This window comes from Mustela nivalis (assembly GCF_964662115.1).
Source record: "Mustela nivalis genome assembly, chromosome: X".
NCBI lineage: Eukaryota > Metazoa > Chordata > Mammalia > Carnivora > Mustelidae > Mustela > Mustela nivalis.
In genome coordinates this window covers 37,807,778-37,829,664 of record NC_139040.1, presented here as the reverse complement: position 1 = coordinate 37,829,664, position 21,887 = coordinate 37,807,778, and the positions used below count along the sequence as shown (strand labels likewise).

General features: G+C 42.2%; 1 protein-coding gene across 1 annotated transcript in view; it reads right to left on the bottom strand.

Moving 5' to 3' along the window:
- GUCY2F (guanylate cyclase 2F, retinal) overlaps nucleotides 1-21,887 on the bottom strand; it is a gene marked incomplete at both ends in the record, with an annotated part of 98,105 nt that overhangs the window by 8,107 nt on the left and 68,111 nt on the right. The window contains 14 exon segments of the mRNA XM_082716510.1: nucleotides 1,063-1,171; nucleotides 5,120-5,293; nucleotides 8,666-8,725; nucleotides 8,728-8,861; nucleotides 9,846-9,870; nucleotides 9,873-9,924; nucleotides 9,928-10,008; nucleotides 12,311-12,336; nucleotides 12,339-12,340; nucleotides 12,558-12,675; nucleotides 15,846-15,992; nucleotides 21,043-21,071; nucleotides 21,073-21,177; nucleotides 21,179-21,195. Of these exon segments, the coding sequence (XP_082572636.1) occupies nucleotides 1,063-1,171; nucleotides 5,120-5,293; nucleotides 8,666-8,725; nucleotides 8,728-8,861; nucleotides 9,846-9,870; nucleotides 9,873-9,924; nucleotides 9,928-10,008; nucleotides 12,311-12,336; nucleotides 12,339-12,340; nucleotides 12,558-12,675; nucleotides 15,846-15,992; nucleotides 21,043-21,071; nucleotides 21,073-21,177; nucleotides 21,179-21,195 (1,079 nt within the window).

Sequence of the window (21,887 nt, the reverse complement as noted above, 5' to 3'; positions counted from 1 at the left end):
ATCATGGCTGCACAGGCTAGATTGACTAAGACTGGACCCATTGTGCAAGCCTGTTTTTGCACATGAGTGATGAAGAGTGGGGTCAGACAGGGCACCACCCACTGTGATATAGGCCACCATAACATCAGAGACTAGTCTGAGTATACTACTGAAGTTTGGGAAGATCTTGTCTTGCCTAGTAGCTGCTAAAGCCAAGACTGCTAAGAGCTTAAGTGTTTTTTAAGTATAAAACCCATGAAAACTGTATATAGAACCTATTATTGTTTTCTATGCTTTCCTATAGTAGCATAAACAAATTCCTTTGCTCAATCCTGATAAAGGGCAAGGCATGTTGTGTTTCTGACATTGCCTTGTAGTGGCAGTAAATAACCAAAAAAGAGGTGCCAGCAACAGACAGATGGCATGAAGATTTGTACAGTTTTATTCTCAAAGAAGGGGGAAAAGAAATGGTATCTTTGACACCATGCTTGTTTTGATAAAAACTAAAGATTTTATATACAGGCTAATTGGAATTACTTATTTCAGATTTCCAAGCTCCTTAGGTTGAAGGATAATTGCCAGCTAAATTCAAGAGGGCTATTTGATAAAACCAGAACTCCTAGGATCCTAACTAGTTCAGAAAGAGGACTAGAGCAGTAAACAGCAGTCGGGTGGGAAGCAGCTGATTCTGGTTGTGTCTCCACAAACTAGTTGAAAAACTAAATATGCCAGTCCCATACTTTTTCTTTTTTCAACACGACTTCCCCGAACACACCATGCTGGCCAATTTTTTTTTTTTCTATTCCCAAAGGACATTTCTAGTTGTTTTGATCAAATTGACTGTTTCAGTGTCACTTAGCTACACAGCTTCATAGCTAGAACAAGAAGGGTACATATTTAATCCAATATCCCCCCCTACTGGCTTATCATTAGAGACCAGGAAATTTGTGTGTAAAATCTTAATCTTGAATTATCTTTCATTTCTTTAAAAAACATTAAAATATTAGGTGTCTTGTTCTCCTTCCCTCTCTAGAAAAATAATCACTTTTCCAACAGTAGGAGGTTACCATCCCATCCCATCACAGGTACTCATGTAACCTTGTTGATTCCATAATAGAAGCTGTGTTCAAAGTGTCTCCAAACAGGCAGTATCTGGGCATGGTGAGCCCCACCACTTCAGCAACAACTGGCCCTGTAAAGTAGCAGTCAGTTGGGATTACAGTCAACAGGTATATGTCCAATGGTAACAGAGGAGCACTTCCAAGGGGAAGGAATGTAGCTGAATAAAAGAACAAAGTTGCCACCAAATAGCTCTGGGAATCTGAAGGAAGCCCTACAGTGAGTAATAAACTCTTTGCCCTACAAGAAAGCAAGCTGATAATGATGCAGGCATGACTACCCTTCTGATTTACACTCTTGTTCCAAGTCACAGTTATACCCAAGATACTTATGTCTGTCAATAGGGACAAATAAGCATAAAAGCCAAACCAGAAAGGCCTGGGCAGGGACTCAGGATCCAAGCACGTTTGTTACAATAAAGAAGAAGTGACCCTTTCTTATATGTCTTAGGGTCAGAAGAAGGGATCTCATGGGTTATTTATTTCCCAGGAGAATTATTACTAAGACAATTGGAAAATCTGAAAAGAAGTAGAATTGGCTTTCAATCATTTGTGTTAGGGGCACAGACAAGCAGCATATATAGATAACCCAAGAATATATTATATTGTCCTTAGAATGTGTTTTGTTCTTACATTTCATTATGACTGTTGGGTGTTCAGACAGTGAACATTACTTGCAAAAAACTTCAGCAACCATAATGAAAACGTAATTCAGAAGTATTTTAAAAATTTGGGATGCCTGGGTGGCTCAGTGGATTAAAGCCTCTGCCTTCGGCTCAGGTCATGATCCCAGAGTCCTGGGATCGAGCCCCGCATTGAGCCCATCATCTGGCTCTCTGCTCAGCAGGATGCCTGCTTCCTCCTCTCTCTGCTTGCCTCTCTGCCTACTGTGATCTCTGTCTCTCAAATAAATTTTTAAAAATCTTAAAAAAAAATTTTAAAAAGAAGTATTTAAAAAATTCTTCACCCTTACTTTTCTGGCCTCTGCTCCCTTTCTATTTGAAATTGTTCAGCATTATCTTTTTGCTATTTCCTGAGTTAGAGAAAGTAATTAAATGTTTTTGCTTCAAGAAGTTCTTCCTTTAATTTATAAGAATAAAAATAAATAAGAACTACAAAACTTGTGTTTTTCATTTTGATTCATTTCTTCCCATTCATAAGCATTCATTGGACACAGAGCTAGGCACCAAGGGGAATAAAAAAAAATGTAACATACTTGATCTCAGTTCTATAGGAGTTTATAGTCTAATTAAAGATAAAAGACTACTAAACAGGAAGCAAGTAAGCAACAACCCAAAACAATGTATGGTTGAAATAAGATAAATGAAGGGGGGGGGGCTGCTAAATAGGATCCGGTTCAGTCAAGAAAGGTCCAGTGGAGAAGATGGGATTTAATTTGAATCATGATGGGTGGGTAAGATTTGAGTAGGAGAAAAGGGACAAGAATCAAATATTTGTGGTTTGAATTGACCATGAAATATTGGGAAGCTCTCAGAGAAAGCAGTCTGCCTAATTCAGGGGCTCAGGAAAAACTGGAGACAAGATTGGATATTGGGCTGTACCAGATGGAAGACCTTGAACCACTAGATAATTTTGAGCAGGGAATTACATGACAAAAATGATTTTTCCTTTTTTCTTCTCAGATCAGTGTACAGAATGCATTGAACGGGAAGAAAGTAAAATCAGGGAAACCTGTTAGGTAACTGTTGTTGTAATGCAAGCACAAGGTCATGAACACTGGGAAGGAGGAGATGATAGGGAGTGGGTGGGCAGAAAGGGGAGATGAAACAGAGACATCATGAAAGGAGAACCAATAGACTTATTGGCTCTCTGACAACCATGAGGAAATTGGCATGGGCTTATAATTCATGGAAAAAGATGACTTGAACTTTTAGATATGTTGAATTCAAAATAATGGTGAATAATCTAAGAAAAGATGTGCTGAAGAAGGTTGAAGATGTGGAACTGAAGCACAAAGGAGAGATTGAAGTCTTTTCTTTAAAAGAAAAATGCTGAACATAAGCATTCAGGATGCAAACATGGGTAAGATATGGTTCCTGCCATCAAGAAACTTATAGTCTAGGGGTACCTGGCTGGCTCAGTTGGTAAAGCATGTGACTCTTGATCTCAGAGTCATGAGTTCAAGCCCCACATTTAACATGAAGTCTACTTAAAATATTTTTAACTTTTTTTAAATTTTTTATTTCTTATAAACATATATTTTTATCCCCAGGGGTACAGGTCTGTGAATCTCCAGGTTTACACACTTCACAGCACTCACCAAAGCACATACCCTCCCCAATGTCCATAACCCCACCCCCCTTCTCTCAACCCCCCTCCCCCCAGCAACCCTCAGTTTGTTTTGTATCATGCTTAGTGAAATAAGTCAAGCAGAGAAAATTTTTTTAACTTTTTAAAAAAGATTTTATCTATTTATTTTAGAGACAGCGAGCACTCACACATGAGTGAACAAGGGGGGAGGGGCAGGAGGAGAGGGAGAGACAATCTCAAGTAGATTCTCTGTTGAGAATGTGGGGCTGATGTGGGGCTCTATCCTGAGACCCTGAGATCATGACTTAAACAAAACCAAGAGTTGGATGCTCAACCAATTGAGCCACACAGGCACCTTTCCCCCAAACATTTTTTTAAGAAGCTTCTGGTCTAATGGAAGGAGAAACAAGTAAACACAGATTATGCTGATGACTATGAGAAGGATGGATAGAAAGAAGCAAGATTGGAAGCAAGGAGATGTTATTGCAGTGATCCAGGCAAAAGAAGCTGGTGGCCTAGACTTGAGTTATGAGAGTCAAGTATAGACAAGACAGATTCAAGAAATATTTAAAAGGTAAAATGCTCAAGACTTGGTAAATGGTTGAATGGTGTAAGGGTGAGGGAGGAATCAAGGAGGTTGACTCCCAAAACTAACTGGAGCTAGTTTCTAGTTCACCGAGTTAAGGTGAATAGTTATACCATCAACTGAAATAGAGAATAAACACAGGAAGAAGAGGAAGCTTATGTGGGAAGAAAATAATTCTGTTTTGGGATTGAGTCTGAGGTACGTGTAGAACATTCAGGTGGAAATTTCAGCAGCAAGTTTGATATAGAAGGCTGAAGCTTAAGGGAGAAGACATATACAGAAGTGGGGATGGAGAGAAGTTTGGGTGGCTCAGTTGGTTAAGCAACTGCCTTCAGCTCAGGTCTTGACCTCAGTGTCCTGGGATAGAATTCCGCATCAGTCTTCCCACTCATTGGGGAGCTTGCTTCTCCTTCTCCCTCTGCTGCTCCCCCTGCTTATGCTCTTTCACTGTTTCTGTCAAATAAATAAATAAAATCTTAAAAAAAAATAGGGCTGGAAGTCATCAGCATACAAGTTGTACTTAAACCATAGATATGAATGAAAGAAAAGTATGTAAGGGGAGAAAAAAAAGTGGATGAAAGACAGAACCTTGGGGAACATCAATATTTAAGGGATAGACAGAGAAAGAAGAGATTATCAGACAATGGTAGATAATGAAAGCCAGGTTGGAGTGGGTTGAGAAACAAAAATCAAGATGTGAGGAGAGCAATTAGACCACAACTCAGAGCTTTACAAAAAATCAGGTGGCAGCTACAGTTAGAGAGCAGGAGATTCCAAGACAGCCAGCGAATGAAATGGAGAAAAAGCATTCAGAGAGTGAGGATCATATCATAAAAGCCAGTTGAGGGAAGTTTTAGGCATAAAGTTATTCAGGGGCACTCTACCCTTTTTCTAGTCTTCCCCTGAAGCAAATAGAAAATGTTGGCTCTAACAAGAAAGGTAGATTAAAAGGTATTGGTACCTAGAACAAGGACTTCTGCCCAATGGGGTAGTATAGGTGTTGGGAAGAGAGTAAAGGTGTTGGGCATAAAGAAATTAGGCACCATTAGACATCTGGATGATCCAACTGCCAGTAATCAGGGGAGCAACACCCTCTCTGACCTTTTCTAATCTTCTCTTGAGATGCATGGGAATGTCTTTTCTTCCTGTAGCTGGCTGTTGTTACCTGAATGCAGGCCTATTCGAATCCGGACTGGCACCTTTGGCATGTGTCTCATCTTAAAGGTCCCCACGGAGCTCAGGATATCTAGGGACACGTTTGCAATCTCAGCTGCATGCCGACTGCCATTCCTCTTTGGGAGGCCTGAGGCCACCATGTAAGCATCTCCAATGGTCAATACTTGGGAATCAGAGGAAATAGAATGAGCAGACAAATTGTGTGTTTATGTGTGTGTGTGTGTGTGTGAGAGAGAGAGAGAGAGAGAGATGAAGAAGGCTTATTTCTTGTAAAGTGAGGAAGATGGAGAGACTTCCAGAGATTCAAGGTCTGGCTGCATATTAGAATCATTTAAGGAGCTTTACAAAAAAAAAAAAATTGATGTCTAGGTCCCACACCCATAGATTCTGAAATAAGCAACTTTGCAGTTTCTTGGCTGGCCCTAGAGAACTATCAGGCCCGCAAGTAATTCCTGGGGGAAGGAAAAGAGGAGATTTGTAGGAATATCCATAGATACCCATGGAAGAGCACCCTAGGAGAAGGTGCATATAATATTCCTCTAGCAAGTATTTCTCCAGAAGATTTTAGGTAAATGAGCTAGCAGCCTTAAGACAAGGATAGAGAAAGGGAAAGGAAGGAGGTGGAAGAGACAGTTCCTTCTGCTTTGCATTGTTAATATGATGGAGTTAGTTTTGTAGTCCCTTGGGTGTGAGAACTGAGTCTTTTTTCCACCAGCTATCCCCTCTTCTGCTATGCCACTTGTCAAAGGACAGCAGAACCCGCCCTCAGCTGCTTTAAGCTGGACACCTGTAAGGAAAGGCAAATCTGTATTCCTCATCTTCCCGAAAGAGGTGTGCTCACTCTTTAAGGTGACTAGTAAGTAGAAGCTTTTCAAGTAAATCCAAAAGATAAGTCTACTGGAAGGACTTCCATGAAATGTGCCAGTCTGACTCTGCTAGGACAAGTTTGGATCCAATTAAAATCCATGTTCTTCTAGAGAACTGCACTCACAAGTGCAATAGTTATGACCACAAAACTCTGATATCACACTGCCTTGGTCAGAATCCCAGATGTACCATTTACAAACTGTGTGGCCTTGCCAAGTCACTTAACTTCTCTGTGCTTTATTATCCTTATTTTCAAAACAGGGATAATAAGAGTATCTGCCTTATGGAGTTTTCTAAGGACTAAATAACATATGCCAAAGCACTTAAAACCTGCCTGGTGGATAAGTGTAAGCTATCATAATCATCATTACCATCATCAAACTAATATGTCTTAACGCAAGCCATGGGATGGTGGCTATGACTCAGCTCCAGAGAAAGTTCAGTAATCAGCAATAGGCCTCTCATCTTGACTTTCTATATAGCCAGTAACAATGATGCTTTGAATACATGAGACTTTGTACCTCACCATGCTTCCATCCAGGGCCTCCCTTTTCTCGTACAATTGGAGAAAGGGATCCCTGTCCTCAAATAAGTATGCCAGCCTGCATAGAGGAAGGGAACAGGTACACTCCAAATGTTATATGGGAGGGAGAGACTCACTTACTTGCTGGCCGTTATCAAAGAATAGTGGTTGACTCTTCCCCGAAATGAGTCAGTCATTCAGGAGTCCCCACACACATGGGTGAGGAAAATAGAAGGATGGGGAGCATGGGCAGTGCCTAGCCTTGGTGAAAGACTGTTGTGGGGGACTGTGGGGGGGCATGAGCCAGCAGGAGGACACAGAAAGGGCAGGGGAGGTAAAGAAAAGGGGTTGGTTGAGATGGGTGGTGGCAGGAGAACAGAAACTGAAAACAAATCACCAGCTTTGTAATTTTGCAGTAACCTTCTCACTTCCATTTCAGATTATCAAGAGCTGGGAGGTGATTCCAATTTTACAGGTAAAGAAAATGAAAACACAAATGGGTTTGGTGACTCACTGCTGGTTCAATTTTATTTCCTTTGCCCTGTTGTATTTAATAAACAGGACTGAAAAATTAGATTTCTCATTTTTGGATTTGGAGAGCCCCACTCTACCCTGGAAACAGCCCACGAACTCCCTACTGCAGCCATGAAGTACCAAAATATCTTATGGCCTCATCCCTAAGACTTCAGACAATTGTCTGAGAGTATCAGCTGCATTGATTAAACCAGTGGCTGTGTTACTGCCCACGCTGAATCCTCTTTGATTTTAGTTTCAACTGAATTAGCTTTCGGTGATTTGTTTTCCTCTTCAGGCTGCTTGAGTTCAACAAGTTAAGACAGGTAGTCTGATTCTATGGATTTTTCCTCCACTGTGGCTTCCATGTGTGCTTCTTGATAAGTTTGCAGCTCCGGCTGATTGACAGGTATGATATCTATTTCTGAGCCCTATTTAGATGGCTTGGCCTAGCCCTGAGGCTCTCTACCTGACCTGAAAGGGCCCTGTCTAATCTGAGATAAACACACTGCCCTGTGTGTGATTTGAGAGTTGGAACATTTCAGACTACTGTGAAGGATCCAATGAATAGAGGTACTCATTCCCCAGCTCTACCTTGGTTCCTAGGATAGAGGAGCTGTCTAAAGTTTGGGATTCCTGGGGCATGTTTTTCCATCAATAAGACAAGTATCCATGTTTCAGACAACGTGGAAATGGCCTTGCACAGCTATAAGATTTTTAGTCATTTTCTGCCTAGAGATAAGACAACATATAAGAATCAAAGGAAGGGAAGCATGGGAACCAAAGGAGTGAATGTAGTCATCTATTCTCTGCTCATATTCAGCAACCTTGGATAGCAGGTATGATAGCTAAATGTCAAAGCTAAATGGGCTCATGGTTACCCTATAGCAATCCCTTTGACCTATGTGATGCCAGAGTTCCCTCCTATATAAAAATGGTACTTAGGGGAACAAACCAAATTTTAACAGCATGTGTTAGATCTACATGAGTTTTACCAAGATGAACTCTGTAGCTGTCACCACCTATGGGCCAAGCACCAATGCTTCTTCTATCGCCCTTGTATCATATCTAGCATGAGACTACCTACACTGTGGTTACTTAGCCACTGAAGTACAGTAACCCTTTTGGCTCCAGCCTCTTCTTAGTCTCAGTTCTAGAAAACAGCTCAAGAGAAATCTGCCTGGTGATCTCTTGCTCAGTTCATACTGTTATTTTATAAAGTGTGAGATTGTATGCATTCTGTCTGGCCTTCATTTCTAATATGGTACCAATGGAAGTGCTATACTATTTAAATTTTACGTCCTTAATCAGAGTTGGAGACAAACCGTGAGTGACTCTTGACTATAGGAAAGAAACTGAGGGTTGCTGGAGGGGAGGTAGGTTGGGGGGAGGGGGTAAATGGGTGTTGGGCATAAAGGAGGGCACGTGACGTGGTAAGCACTGGGTATTATATGCAACTGATGAATCACTGAATTCTACATTTGAAACGAAAATAAATAAATAAACACATAAATACATAAATAAACTTTACCTCCTACATAACAGCATTCAGTAAAACTCCACCTTTTAATTTTGGGATTGCGAGTCTCATATAAAAATTTCTCTCTAGAATATACTTCTCTGCTCAGTAACTTACCTTGTAGACATCATGACTGCCTATGACAGCATCAAAGAGTGTGTACAGGTCATTAAAAGATCTACCACCTCAATAGGCTCACTCATGGCTGAGATGGTGGCGAAGCCCACAATGTCACTGAAGTACAAGGTGATCAAGTCAAAGCCCTCAGGTTCAACCATGTAGTCCTTTTTGAGGGATTTGGCAAGTGATCAAAAGCAAAGACAGCTATTCCTCAGAGAACACAGGCCTCCCGGCATGCCACACAAACATCTGCTAAAACACAATTTCTCCAAAAACCACTGCCAAGTAAATGAGTAGGAAGAAGATGTCATCTGGGTGAAAACATTAATTCTTTAATTTAGTCTATAAATATATTTTGAATGCTTATGATGTGCCAGGTACTATGCCAGATGCTGGAACACAGCACCAAACAGACAGCCTTGGTCTGTGTTTTTGTGGAGCTTTTTTTTTTCTTTAAAGATTTTATTTATTTACTTGACAGAGAGAGAGAGATCACAAGTAGGCAGAGAGTCAGGTAGAGAGAGAGGGGGGAAGCAGGGTCCCCGCTGAGCAGAGCCCGATCCAGGGCTCAATCCAGGGCTTAATCCCAGGACCCCAGGATCATGACCTGAGCCAAAGGCAGAGGCTTTAACCCACTGAGCCACCAAGGAACCCCTTGTGGAGCTTTTCCTCAGCTATCCCTTCACTCAGGGGATGATCCCAGGTGGTTGCTTTTACATGAGACCAATTTTCCCAGTTATCTCCTAAACAATCATGTTACAATATGATCAGGTGTCTTGGAAATTTTGGAAACAGTATCAAAAGGTAAGGCTTTGAACAAGGAAGGAAAACCTAGAAAAACAACTCTGCTACTCTCCTCTAGGACCTCAAAGAACTGACTCTTTTTAATTGGTCAGCTTCCAGGCAAAGTCATGAAGTTACACATAGAAAAACTTAAGCACCAAAAACATAAATGACCAGCATGCTCCACAGGTAGTGGGAAATTAGAAAGGTGTGCTCTACTCCCTTGGTTTCCAATTCATCTTTGATTTGAAGGTGTGGCTCAAACCTACTGGAAGTAGAAAGGGTTCAGGATAGGGGGAAGGAGCAGTTAGTTATGGGTAATTTTTTCTTTCAATTTCTAATAGAACACACTGTTACAAGGATTCACACTCCTCCGGTGTTCACACATACAGTGGTAGCATCTGTGTTAGAAGATTTCCGTTTTCTGTTTTTCAATTTCCAGCTCTTCAGTCTGTTCCTGGATCAAATCTTACAAGTTGCTAGAATATTGCTCCAAAATCCAAAGCATGGAGTCAATGATATTGGTCTTCTTCCCTTTATTCAAAGTTTTAAACTGAAAGTAAAACAGAAAAAGGACCCAGGGAAATTTTTATTCTCCAAACTCAGAGATGATGGAGTAGGACCCCTTATCACAAACTCCTTCCTCTAAAATGCCAGGGCACAAGAAGTAAACTGAGGTATGAATGGAAAAAGTCACCACTCAAACTCAATGTTACCCTGTCCGATTCACAAGGTTCTTTTTCCCTGAAGCTCTTCCCCCACACTTCTGGCTCTTTGAAGTCTGAGCAAAGGTGTTGTGGGAAGGATTCTCCAGCTCTCAGATGCTGTCACATGGTAGTAGCCACTTCAAAGGCAATAGGATATTGTCTTGAGCCTAGGTCATTTATGAGTGGGATGAGGAGAGAGAGGGCAGGGAGTACTGTTTTACCCTTCTGGGTAATCAACCTATTAAGTCATCCTGACTTCTAATGCCACTGTGTTACCAGTTTTTGGATAGTGGATGGTTCCTTGACCTCTTAAATATGACTCAAGATCTATATGGTAAGATCTACTCCCTATTTCTTACCATCTTTCCACGGAGGTCCAGGAATAATGATGTGCTTTAGCACTTGCCCTTCATGTCCATCAGGGACATGTAGAAATTCAGCCGGTCTTGGCCCATTCTATGCCCTGATGCCACAGGGTGGTGGCTACATGCCACAGTTTTTTAATGTGCCCTCCTGAGGCCCTGTCCATCTATAGAAACAGGGAGCTTGGCATAGCATTGGAATCACAATGGGGTAACCCCTCCTTGCTGATGTGTTCAGCATGCACAAGGCTGTGTTTACAACAATAAAAAGACTGGTGGTAGTTTTGCTGAGCAGACATCCAGAAACCTGTCCCAATGAACCTTCTTATGCAGTTGGGCCACACATGGTCCCCTTAGCACTCAATCCCCCAAGGCTGATACCAGGAGTTTCCTTCTGAGCCTGATCCACATCTACAGGTCTACCAAGGTCCTGCAGGTAATCTCAGTAGTCTGCTCAGATGTTTAAGGCTCCCCTATTGCCTGACTCTGGGAACCTCCTTCTCCTTCTCAGCCCATTTAAGTTTTATTAGCTGCAGGGAGTTGGCACGCTATCCTGGTCTTTCAGACAATCCAAACTTCCACCAAAGCATTTCAGTGAAGGCAGCCCCCACAATGTCCATTTGAAGGCTGTATGATGCACACTCCTTCCATCTATCACCAGCTTCTCTTCTGTCTTCTGAAATAACATCTCTAGCATCAACACAAGGACAAATGCTTTTTCTCTTGCCTCATGGTAGGTTTTCAGAAATGTGACCTTCATGGTCCTTTGCCTTTTCCATACTATTGAATACCTGTTTGAGTGTCCTCAAGAGATCCAGTCAGCCTAATGGAAACATTGTTAGTTGGGGACATGGATGACTTCATACACAGGGCCCCTAAGGCTTTCAGTCCACCTCTTTCTTTTTTCCGCCTCAAATACCTGCCACTCAGAAAGCATCTCAATGCTGTACTCCAGCCAGGCTTGAAAGCCTCTCCATCAGAGCTGACACAGCATTCACAGAGAGTACCCTCAGTTTCAGTATCCTGTAGTTTCAACAAAGACCTAAGCAGCATGTTCCAATATAAGAACTTCACCCTAGGTACCCTTGGCAGAGCTTTCTCTGTCCTTTCCTCATTTCCCCCTTTCTATCCCCAACCCTAGGGAAAGAATCAGACTCTTTAGAAATTCAGTATCTTAAGGAGAGAGTTTACCATTTTTTTGTGCAATTTATTGCCTCAAGTAGTTCCCTAGGAACTTAAAAAAATCTCCTGCTTTTGTACTCCCCATTTGCACATTTTTCTGTCATGAGCCTCTTTTCAAAGACTCTATGTCTTTCCTTGCTCCTCAAAACTACCTGGTGTTACTTCAGTCGTATACTCAACAGAGTTTTCTGGCATCTCCATAGCAAACATGGCCCTACAAGGACTTGTGCCAAGGGGAAATCAAATACGATAACCCATCTTTTAACAGTCTCAATGCCATTGCCTTGCAAGTGCCCAGTGGTTCAATTCTATTTCTGAAAGGTTGGTTAGGTCAGGTTGTGAATGGTCCAGAATAGAGGTTCATATACAGAAGCACATTCAAATAAGCCATTGCACACTTTGAGGATGTGCTAGGGGTGCTCCAGTATCAAAGGCCTCCAAGTAGCCACCCCAATGCTTCCTCCCCAAGAGGAGTGATTTTTTCTTTTCTCTCTCTCTTGCAGGCGTTTCCTTTTACAATATGATGAGAGCTCAAGGAGTTCGTTTTGGGTAGGCTGGCTTTAGGATGCCTTCTGGGCAGTGCTGAGATTCACAGAGTCCTTACCTGATTAAATATTTCATCAAAAGTTGGTCACTGGGGGCGCCTGGGTGGCTCAGTGGGTTAAAGCCTCTGCCTTCAGCTCAGGTCATGATCTCAGGGTCCTGGGATCGAGCCCTGCATCGGGCTCTCTGCCAACAGGGAGCCTGCTTCCTCCTCTCTCTCTCTCTCTCTCTGCCTGCCTCTCTGCCTGCTTGTGATCTCTGTCTGTCAAATAAATAAATAAAAATCTTAAAAAAACATAGTTGGTCACTGTTCTGAAGCTTCAGCCCAGCGCTGCTTCATCAGCTGGAGGCATTCTGGAGGGGAACACTCAGGAGGAAACATGGGTCTGTACACAGGAGGAGGCTTCTTAACTCTGTCTATGATTTCTGTCCAGAAGTAAGAGGAGAAAGCTTTATAAATCATAGAAAGAGTGCTAAGATTTGACAAAGATCACTGAGTTTTAGCAAAGAAAGAGGTTTGCCAGGAAAAAAAAAATCACAGGCCATCTCCTTTGCTTTCTCCTTAAGTGGCTTGAATATAAATTGTCTCTGAGCAAAGGAAGTATTGGTCAATTTTAGGTTTTAGATGTGACCTATCTGATGTCAATTTTAACACTATACCCCCAATGATCTGGCTCCCTTCACCCACCCCCAAATCATCTAAACTTTCCAGTCCCCACAGTAGACCCACCTAGCCCTCCCTGAAGGCCCAGACCCAGCCCAGATCCATGCTGTGAGTCCTGCCTGGCCCCTAGGAAAGAGGATTAAGAACTCCAATAAATAGTTCAAGACCTCATCTAGATCCTCCTAACTGCTTGTCCTTGAACTCCACTTTCAGTGGAACATGTACTATGTATCAGACTATGGACTAATGACTTTGAACACATTCTTCCATTAGATTCTCACTACAAACAGATGATGTAGGAACCCTTGTTTTTATTTTACAGAAGGTTAAAATGACGATCAGAGAAAGTCATATGGCAAGCAAGTGACAGAATTTGAATTTGACTCCAGGCAGTCTCAATCTACTACATTGTCCCACTTCCAAATACCTCAGACTTCAACCAGGAGTTCCAAAACTCCCTATTCAAACCCAAAAGCCATTAGTGACTGAGAAGTTCAGATCAGTCAGACTAATAGAGAGAAAATTCCCAGGAAGTAGGAGAAAATAGTTAGCCTTCAGTGTCCTCAGCAATCCACACCGGACCTCAAACTGTTCTCTCTGCTTCCAGGCTAGCCTTCTGCAAGCATTCTTAAAACATGAATTTGGCCGTGTCATTTTCTTGCTTAAAACCCTTTAATGACTTCTCATAACATACAAGGTAAAAATCTATGCCCTATCACTTCAGCTCATTTCATATCCCTAACCCCCTCCCCAAAGCCCCAATTCTAACAGGCACCAAACCTTGCTTGCCCCACCAGTGTGCCCTTCCCACTCCTACATTGGCTGTAATACTCCAACAGTGCTGCTTTATACCATACAGTAGGCATCCCCTTGCCTCCATGAAAGAAGAGGAGGTTGTTGCCTCTGACTTCTCAGAAATTTGTGACATCACATTTCTGCTCCTTTAGCCCAGGTTGGCCTATACTAGTAATGTTTTCTCCATTGCAGTGCCTACTGCAGTATAATAGATTCCATGTAAGCCAATCCCTTGGAGTATGACTGCCCTCATCCACTCTCTGGTAAATGGAGTCCTTATCTTTTTACCAGAGCACCATAGAGTTGAATGGGTTATCTCTCCACTTAGACCCAGTATAATTCCTGCCCTTGAGGAGCTTATAGTTCAATGGAGGAGCTAAACAAGGACGAAGAATATAAGTGTTCTAGCAGACATTCCACACAGGTAAGCACACAGGGGCACATGGCCTGCACTGAAGAGGTCAGAGAAGGCTTTCCAGATGAGGTGACAAAAACTGGATCAGGCAAAGTAGGGAGAAGGCAAGGGCATTCCAGGGACTCTAAACAGCTCTCTTAAAGGCACAGAGGTAAGACCATGGTACTTCTAGTCATGTGGTTTGGCTGGAGTGTAGGGAGTGACAGGAGATAAGCTCAGAGAAGTGGCTAGAGGCCAGACTGCAAAGAGCCTTGTATGTCATGTGAGGAATCTGGGCTTCATTTGACAAGTGATGGGAAACAGGAAGTTTTGAGTATGGGACTCTGAGACAGGAAGTTTTGAGTAGAGGAGTGATATGGAACTGCAAATGAGGCAAAAGATAGCTAAGTATTTGGGTTTCTTAGTTTTGTTTTGTTCGCATTTTTTATTTTTTTTTTATTTTGAAATAAATTTAGACTTCCAGAAAAGTTATAAAACTGGTATAATAATTGCCTACTCTTCACTCAGCTACCTCTAATGTTATTAACTTATATAACCATAGTACAAAGGAAATTAATATTGGTACATTACTATTACTATTACTATTATATTGCTATCCTGGTCTTTATTTGAATTTCATCAGTTTTATTCCCAGTATCTGTTTCTGACCCACAATCCAATTCAGGATCCCATATTGCACTGAATTATCATGTCTCTGTCTCCTTCAACCCATGATTCAACCCATCCTTATTCTGTCCCTGCCTTTCATGACTTTGACATTTTGATGAGAATTAGCTAATTACTTTGCAGAATGTCTCTCATTTGGGGTGTGTCCGATGTTTTCTCCTGGGTAGACTGTTATGCATTTTTTCGAAAATTCCACAAAGGTGACATTGTGCCCTTTTCAGTGCATCATGTCAGGGGGTACATGATGTTAGTGAGCCTTGATCACTTGGATAAAGTGGAATCTGCAAGATCATCTCCTCTGAGGGCACCTGGGTGGCTCAGTGGGTTAAGCCTCTGCCTTAGGCTCAGGTCATGATTCCAGGGTCCTGGGATCAAGCCTTGCATTTGGCTCTCTGCTCAGCAGGGAGCCTGCTTCCCCCTCTTTCTCTGCCTGCCTCTCTGCCTACTTGTGATCTCACTCAGTCAAATAAATAAATAAAATCTTAAAAAAAAAGATCATCATCCTCTGATAGTAAACTTATTATTTTTCCACTTGTAACTACTAAGTATCTAGTGGGTTCATACTCTCAGAATATGCAAATATCCTGTTTCCCCTCAAACTTTTGCCCACTGATTTTACCACTCCTTCATGGATTGTGCCCAACAGGCAATCATTTTGATGAAAGATGAGGATGAAAGCCTATGGCATGTCACGGGGAAAGTATGAAATGACCATGCCATCCAGGACCATCATGAGGGGTACTGAAATACCTGGCAGGGACTGTCTCAAAGGAGAGGAGGTTGCTTAAAAAGAGGAGGGTCCAACATAGGTCCTGTAAGTCCTTGGCTTACATCATAGTTTGGAAAGGACCAGCTTCCTGAGTTGGGAAACTTCTTCCAAATGCCTAAATCTGGCTCTAGTCCCACCTGCTCCTCACAAGCTATTTGCAGGCTAGCAGGCAGTTAGCACAAACACATAACTGTGTTCGCTCTTCTGGCAAATTACAACAGCCTGGGTTCGGCGGATGATCTGGGTCATGGCAGGCTCTTGGTGGCCTTTTCTCACCTCCTGCTTACCTTTGACAGGCAGATCCATCATGCAGAATGGGGTGCTCCGAACCAGCACTTCTTGCATGATGATGGCAAAGCTATAGACATCTCCTGCAAAAGAACCTAACATGCTGCCCTTTGGGGTTCTCAACAGTTCAGGGCTGTCCATAGCAACTTTGAAATGAAAGCATTGTTTTAAGAATGCAGGGAGGATTAACTGACAGCCTTTGCAAAGCCCTCAAGGGTTCCAATGGTGCTATTTCATTGACTGCTTTATATTTTTATTAGACTGAGTGGCATGCTAGTCCACCCCACCCCGGGGTCCAAATCTATGAATCTAAGAAATTGTGCACAGAGAAAGGATACTACTCTCCCCACTCCAGAACCATGCAGGCAGACACAGCGGAGGTGTGGAGCAGGGCAGAGAAGCTTGAAGTAGAAAAACTATCTGGCACTTGCTTTCTTGTTCTCTTGAACCTGCAAGTAGCAATTGGCAGGCTTCCGGGGAAAGGCAAGTACACAGACACTCTGGTTGCCATGGATTTGCTATTTGTTGAGATCTATATGTGTCTGGTAATTTGATTGTGCTGGGGCTTATGGATTCACAGGTTGCTTTCTCCAGGTCTTCTCTAAGAGGATTTGAGGATCTCCAGGCCTCCTCTATACCTCACAGAGCAAAAAGATGCAACAATTCCTTCAAGTCAGTTCTACAAATATTTATTGAGGGTATAGTACATACTGGGTACTACGCTAGGTGCAGGAATGGTGCCAGAGTTGAATTAGACCTTGCCTTTGCCCTTATACGGTTCACAGAGTAATGGGCAGCATAGACATGTGATCCCCTAACTGCAATACGTGGCAGGACTACCTACTTAAGTTAATGTATAAAGAAATACACACTGAGACACCTGGTTGGCTCAGTCAGTTGAGCATCTGATTCTTGGTTTCAGCTCAGGTTGTGATCTCGGTGTCATGAGATAGAGCTCCCCACCCTCTACCACTGTCAGACACTATGCTCTGCAAGGGGTCTGCTTGAGATGCTCTCCCTCTCCCCACTCATGTCTCTTTCTCTCTCCCCCTCTTTCTTTTAAATAAATAAATAAATAAAACACATTTGTAATATAAATGCAGTAGTCCAAAGTTTTACATGGAATCATACAAAATTGCCATTTCTGTGGGTAAAAAATGGTTGATATTGACAATTCCATGAGGCTCAAACTAAAAAAAAAAAAAAAGGAGAGAGAGAAAACTGAGCTGATCAAATTAATCCAGGAAGGTTTCCTGAAAAAGTTAGATCTTAAAGGAGCTTTTTAAAAAAAGTCAAGGATGCAGTTTCCTAGAGCTGAGAGGGTAAGGGCTTTGCAGGGAGGAAGAACAGTACGTGCAAAAGAACAAGAAGTAGAAAGGAGCAAATTGCAGATGGGGGTGGTGGTAAGGAGATTAGCTTGGCTGAAGAGAAGGGCTCTGTTAAGGAATAATGAGAAATGAGAAATGGGGTTGATGAAGTGGGGGAGGGACGGTGGCTAGAAGAATGAGGGCAGAAGGTGAGAGGCCCTGAGAGCCAAATGAAGGCATTTGGAGTGAATACAAAAGGCAGTAGGGGTTCAGGAGCTGGAGAGAGATTTGATGAAAGCTGTGTTAGGAAGATTAATCTGGCAACCTGCACAAGCTGGACTGAACGCGAGAGGCTGAAGTCAGGGAGACCAGCTCAGAAGTCATTACAGTAGGAGCCAGAGGCGAGGTGAAAGGGGCCTGAATAGGGGTGGGGGTGGCAGCAGGAGGGCAGGGAATAAGATACACAGGAAGGCTATAATGAAGAAGTTAGTGACAGGGCTGGGGATGGACTCAATGTGCTCCTTGGAGGGGAAAGCTTTGGAGTCAACAAGGGGTTGAAGTCCAGAAAGGAAGGCTGGAAAACAGTGTCTGCTGAGGGCAAGGGTGGTGGGAGGAAAGTGCTAGCTAACTTTTCATCTTGTTAACTTAGGTATTGGGAAGGGAGCCCAGGGGACAAGCTCCTGTGAAGCAGGAAGGAGGATGGAAAGGTCAGAGATTATTCTGGTATGTTAGTGAAATCCAGGAAATAAAATTCACCTTGGAAATTCCAAAGTTGAGCCAATCCTGATCAAAATGATAGAACAGGGATTTCTAGCCTCACCCCCAATCATATACTCATCTTCTCTCTTTGTCCTCCCGGTATCCCCAGTCTTTGTCACACACCACCACCACCCCCACTCTCCTGCACCCCATGGAAGTGTCTGATATACTCACTAGAGTGGTTTTGCCTTTTTGCCTTCTTGCCTAGTAGGACTTAATATTTGCAAAGAAGACCCAAAGAGACTGAAAGTTACTTTGGTCAAAGGAATGCATTTCTGACTGTGGGATTTCCAGAATACCTTCCTGATATGCTTTGGAGGGGAGGGCAGGAGGGTTATCTCAGAGCAAGAAAAATGCAGCTGTTTCTTCTGCTATCCTCTCTCTTACACATTTAAAAGCATAAAAAGGGAAAAGAGGACAAAACTCTCCAGTAAAAAGCTGGGTGATTAAATACAATCATTACCAAACAGTATTTTCAAAGAGCTGACATGTATGTTGTTAATGGCCAAAATGAGACTTTATTTGCACCATACTTATGTAATTGAAAGTGGACAGTAATGAATGCACTTAGGACCCACCCTCATTTCCCAATCTCCACTCTCAAGTAAGATCCACTACCTACCATTAGACTTGAACACTCAGGGAAACTAGAAAAATTACTTTGGCTTGTTTTGCATCCACTGATGCCCCTACCGACTCTGAGCCTTGCCGTGGTGATAAAAATCAACTGTGGAGAGCCAGTGTGGTGAAGTGCAAAAGAACAGAAAACTCAAAGCCAAGAGACAAAAGTTCAAAATCTTAGCTTGGTCACTAAGTGGCTCACCTTACAGAACCTCTGCTTCCCCATCTGTAAAATGGACATTGAGTCAGATGATCTGCAAGAGCCCCCCAATTATAAGATTTTGTTAGCCCTGTCATCTAAGGAGGAAGCAGCAAGTTTCCTTATTTCATTTTAGTACATCCATCTGTCGAGTCACCAAACATTTATTCTGCCATGTATGGTGAAAGGCACTGAGGGAGGCAAGCCTGTTTCTTGCCTTTGCAGAGCTTATAAGTTGAGTTGGGAGAGAAGACAACTAATTAAACATGCAATACCAACAAAGTATGGAATTACAACAAAGTTCAAAGCCCTAAGGATCATAAAGAGGGAAACTTTGCTGAGCATAGAGGGTCATGGAAAGTCTTTTGTTGAATAAGTGGTATTTAAGTTTAGCTCTGAAGAAGGAGTAGAATCTAGCCAGACTCAGAGGAGTTTATAACACAGTGGGAAAGGAAGAGTGTCCCAAGGGATGGGCAAAGCACGTGTAAAGGTCTGAGAGTAAGAGAGAGCCTGGGGTAAATGAACAACTGGAATGAGTTCAGCACTGCTAGAGCCCAGAGATGGAGGGGGAGTGATTAAGGTCCACAAGGCCCAAACCACACAGGGCTCTTAAGCCATGTAAGGAAATATGAATTTTATCCTAAGAGCAATGGGAAGCCATTCAGTGAACTTTGGCATAGCTCTAGCACGATCAGATTTGCAGTTGAGAAAATTCACTCTGGCTGCTGTGTGTGAAGAATGGATTGAGCATCCAGACTGCCATTGCAATTTGGAGAATGAAATGACACCGTAAGAAGGAGAGACAGAGCAAGAGACAGGGTATACACACACACACACACACACACACACACACACACCCATCCTTTCCCCACTCTAAGACCAGAGTTTCTTAAGTTTGCAAGTTGCCAGCTTGTGAATTAAGTGGAACTCCAGGAAGATGGACATTGTGTTTTAGCTTTTAAAGATGACTCATCTTGACAGGAAGCTGAGTACCGGCCAATCTGCAGCTACTATCCCCGACATCCTAGCATTAATACCAGGCAACTACTCCAACCTTTCAAATTGGAATTAGCCAAACAATAACCATAAGACTAAGTTGGCAACAAGTACAGGTCCACAGAAGTTGTAATTTAGCTGCATGTAGGGGCCAGTTTTCAAAAGACCTGAAACGAATTCCTGGAACTGCTGCTAAGTAGCTGTAGGACTTGGGCAAATCGTGAGCCTCATTTTATCTCATCTGTAGAATGAAAGAGTTGGACTAGATGCCTCCCTAACGTTCAATATTCTGCAAGTTTTATAAAGCACAAAGATACCACCACTGAAAACTGGGCTCTCTTGTCTGCATCTACCCAGATTCTCTCTGTATTTTTCAGTGTTTGTTTCTTTTACGTCAGCAGTTTTAAAACTAACACTGCCAAAGATTCTTTTAAAAAATATATGTTGTAATTTTCATCTGTCCCTCTGTGTGTTTTTTTTTTTTTTTGGGTTGCCGGTTTATCTGTTTTTATGTCCCTCTCTCTTCTTCACCTTTGCAATGCTAGTTAAAATTTTTAATGCCCAAACTTCCTCTATGTATTTAATTCTACTCATTCTCTCTCCTTACTCTTTCTCTTTCTTACTTGCTTTCTTCCGTCAGCTCATTCCTTCCTATTTCTCACTCACCCATTTCCAATTCCTCATCGCAGATTTCTCCCACTTCTTTGATCTGTTATGACCTCTACAGGCACTGTTTGGTGCAGCCACTAGGGCGCTAAATATAAGACAGAAAACACCAAATGCACATTATGGGCATGCCTACTTATCTAAGTAGAAGGCCACAGTTCTGTCTGAAGCCATCCCAGACAACCCATAGAGTATTTACTTGCTGGGAGCCCCCTCCTCCTCACTTCTTTCTCTTTGACAGAGACAGTAAGGGTAGGCTCTAGTGACATCCCATTCCAGAATGTGCTTTGTGGGGGTCCAGCTACCAAATTACCTTCCATTTAATCTGACAGGTATTTATTGAGCACCTAATGTGTGCCTATCGCTCAGCAAGTTCCTCCAGAGACTCCTGGGGTCTCCAAACAATACAACCTAATCCTGCCACAGCAGGAACTCAACATTATTGCACTGGCTTTGTTCTAAAGGCTAGGCTGTGCTGAGATTACTGCCTGCAGACTTCATTCAACTCTTTTGGCTTGGAAATGAGGCTGAATTTTCAACAAAAGTGGGGAGTTGAATCAGCCTGAGGCTTTAATTCAGTGCATACTCTCATTTGAATTTTGGAGTTACCTTGAGTGCATCAGAAGAGTATAATAATACATTGCTTACCTTCCGCAGAAGGTTCCTCTTGGGAGACTTAGAGTTTCCAAGATGTCATTAAAGCCATAATCTGTCACTTTTAGTACAAAACACCCATCTACCACACAGTTCCGAGATTTCAACCTCCCATGAGCACTCTCCCTGGTGTAAGTACTGCATGCCCTTCAGATACAAACAGGATTTATTTAGTAACTTCTTTAACTATTTCGTGCTTTTAAGGCCAATTTCTGAGCTTGTTAATGGCATGAGCTATTATCGGCCAGAATTCAACCCCTTTTTTTCTTATATGCAGGTAAAGCAAAACTGTAACAAAAAGAAATATTTCTGGGTCCCTTCCAGCTCTAAGATTTTATGCTTTTGATGAAGAATCATATCTTGTATGTCTAGAGAATGGTATGCTATTGGGAGATTTATTAACATTTTAAACATAGGATGGATCCATACATATGTAATTTCCAAGAACTGGAAGATTCTGATTTTCTCCCCAAAAGATCTAGTTCAACTTTCATTCACTGTTGAAAGAAATGGAAATTGATACATTCTTTTTGGTGGGTAGTTTGGCAGTAGATAACAAAATTGAAAGCATTCATACCCTGTGACCTAAGGATTGTGCTTCTTCTCTAAAGAAATGTTTGTACATCTGCACAGGGAGACATACACAAGAATGCTCAAGGCAACTGTGCTTTACAATATTATATAATTAAAATACAATAAATATCTGTCAAGAAGGGACTGTCCAAATTGTGTTGCATATGAACTATGCAATATTCTGCAGCAGTTAAAAATAATAAAATAGATCTGTATGTACTAACAGGGAGTCATGTCTAAGCCATAAAGTAAGTGAAAAATGAAAA